The 2,022-nt window shown below is 44.4% G+C and overlaps 1 protein-coding gene across 1 annotated transcript; it reads right to left on the bottom strand.

Annotated features, from left to right (window-relative positions):
* Positions 1 to 545: 545 nt before the first annotated feature.
* LOC104964282 (pecanex-like protein 1) lies at positions 546 to 1,906 on the bottom strand (the record flags this gene model as incomplete). Its single annotated transcript, XM_010793025.1, has 3 exons — positions 546 to 734; positions 934 to 1,208; positions 1,676 to 1,906. Coding segments are annotated over 3 exons (695 nt in total), but the record flags the coding sequence as incomplete, so codon positions are not given.
* Positions 1,907 to 2,022: the final 116 nt, after the last annotated feature.

The following is a 2,022-nucleotide window of genomic DNA, read 5'->3' as shown; positions in this document are numbered from 1 at the left end:
GGGGGGGGAATATGATTTTAGAATGTTTTATAATAAAAAATGTCACTGTATTTTCCATTCAGAACAAACAAACGTTGGCGGTACACGGCATAAACAAATCCCTCCCCCCCCCGTGGTCCAGGCATTTACATTAAAAACATGGCATGGAATAAGTTAAATAATAATAATCACAAAATAGAAAATTAGGTATATCGGCAATGGAAAAGAAAAAGTGTGCAATTCTTGGTAAACATTCAAATTAAAGAGTCTGTCGGCTTTTATGTGTGTCCAGAATTTTATAATTTTTTAAATCTTTAATATATTTTTATCAAGTTTCATAAAACGCTAGATCCTAAAATTCCCATAATGCAACATTTAAAAAATATGTATATGCAAGTTAATTTGAAAAGTTTGCTCCAGTGAAATTTCAACAAGGGATGTACCGAATAATCAGAATTTGAATGAAGCGCACTGAAAATCTGGTTCTTTTTTGGAGCTGATGTCACAAAATTAGACAAAATACAGCTTCAAATAAAATAAATGTGTTATTGTATTGATATTGTGACGAGTTCTCACCCAGAGTGTGGGGCTGGTAGGTGTGGGAGGGGGCCGGTCCAGACGTCCCGCCCTGAGACACGGAGCTCTGCTGAGAGTCGCCCCCCGTCCCGTTCCCACTCCCGCAGGACATCCCCCCCGCATCCGAGTCCTCGATGTTCCCTCCGCTGTTACAGCCGGCACCGCAGCCTTTACGTAACCTACGAAACATTTCATTAAAGAGGCAGGAATGAGTCAGCATTTTAGGACTTAATAAGGTCTGTGGTTCACACATGCTGAAGGGATTTACATTCTCCGATAGGAGAGGAAGGAGACATTAACAGAGTGTGAAAACTTTATTTTACTACATGTTTTTACTGACACCACATGTGACTTACTGCCGTGCAGAGAGAGACCAACCTGTGCCAGGTGCTCACAACAAAGTTCCTGATGTTCCCGATGCTGATGGGCCCCCCCAGGATGTGTCCCAGCTGGGGGTGAGTGTTGCAGTAGGAGGTGGTGAGGGGCGACACGTAGATGGGGTATCCGATGGGCTGGTCGCAGGACGAGTTGATCATGTTCCTCAGAGCCTGCTTGGCGTTCTGGATGCTGCCGCGCTCAGGGTTCCTGTTCCTGAGAAACACCAGCTCCTGCTGCTGCCCCGCCCACAGCCCGCGCACACACTCCTTATTCACCTGGGGGGACACACACACACACACTTTACTGTGAGTGTGTCTCACTGCAGAGGACACGTTACAGTAAAATGCTTCAATCTGGTGCACTTTGAGCACACACTTACTAGAGACCTGATCTAGGGGGCACAACTCTAAAACGCCCATATGAAAAAGATCGGTTTACATTTTAATAATCAAATAAGTATGTGAACATAACCAATAACCTACCAAAGCCAATAACAAATAAATGTAGCTTATTTTATTTTTGTTGTTCATGCATATCTTATTTTACCTAGTTAACATTTATTTATTTAATAACTTAGAGATGTTAACAGTGTGAGGTGCACAAAGGCCATGGTGGCCGTAGGACGTACAAACGAGCTTTTCTGTCCAGAAATGTTAATAAATGTGCGTTTACTTAATAAAGAAATAAATGGGGATGTAATCATTTCTCCCTGAGTGTCTGAGAAAAAGCTGCCTGTCCTCACCTTGATGACCCTGAAGCTGAGGTAGCGTCTGTTGAGCATGATGATCTTGTACTCGTTGGTCCCCTCGTCCAGGACGTGTCTGAGCGCCAGCAGCGAGGGCGAGTTGGAGAGGACGGCGCTCCTCCAGGCCGGGTCGCCCTCGTGAGCGATCACCAGGTTCTGCTGGTGAGACGAGATCGCCTCGAACAGAACCGCCGGCTCCTCGTACTCATCCGGGGACGTGAAGTGGTCCTGAAACACAAGACGAAAGATAAACAGAGTCAGAACACTTTATTTATCTAGAGGGGAAATTGGGTTTAGGACAAATACAAATATTTATATTAGGGCTGTCAAACGATTACATTTTT

The sequence above is a fragment of the Notothenia coriiceps genome, unplaced genomic scaffold (genome assembly GCF_000735185.1).
Source record: "Notothenia coriiceps isolate Sejong01 unplaced genomic scaffold, NC01 NC01_scaffold00037015, whole genome shotgun sequence".
In the NCBI taxonomy this organism is placed as follows: Eukaryota; Metazoa; Chordata; class Actinopteri; order Perciformes; family Nototheniidae; genus Notothenia; species Notothenia coriiceps.
Note: the sequence above shows the minus strand (reverse complement) of the source record. Positions and strands in the feature narration are given on the sequence as shown.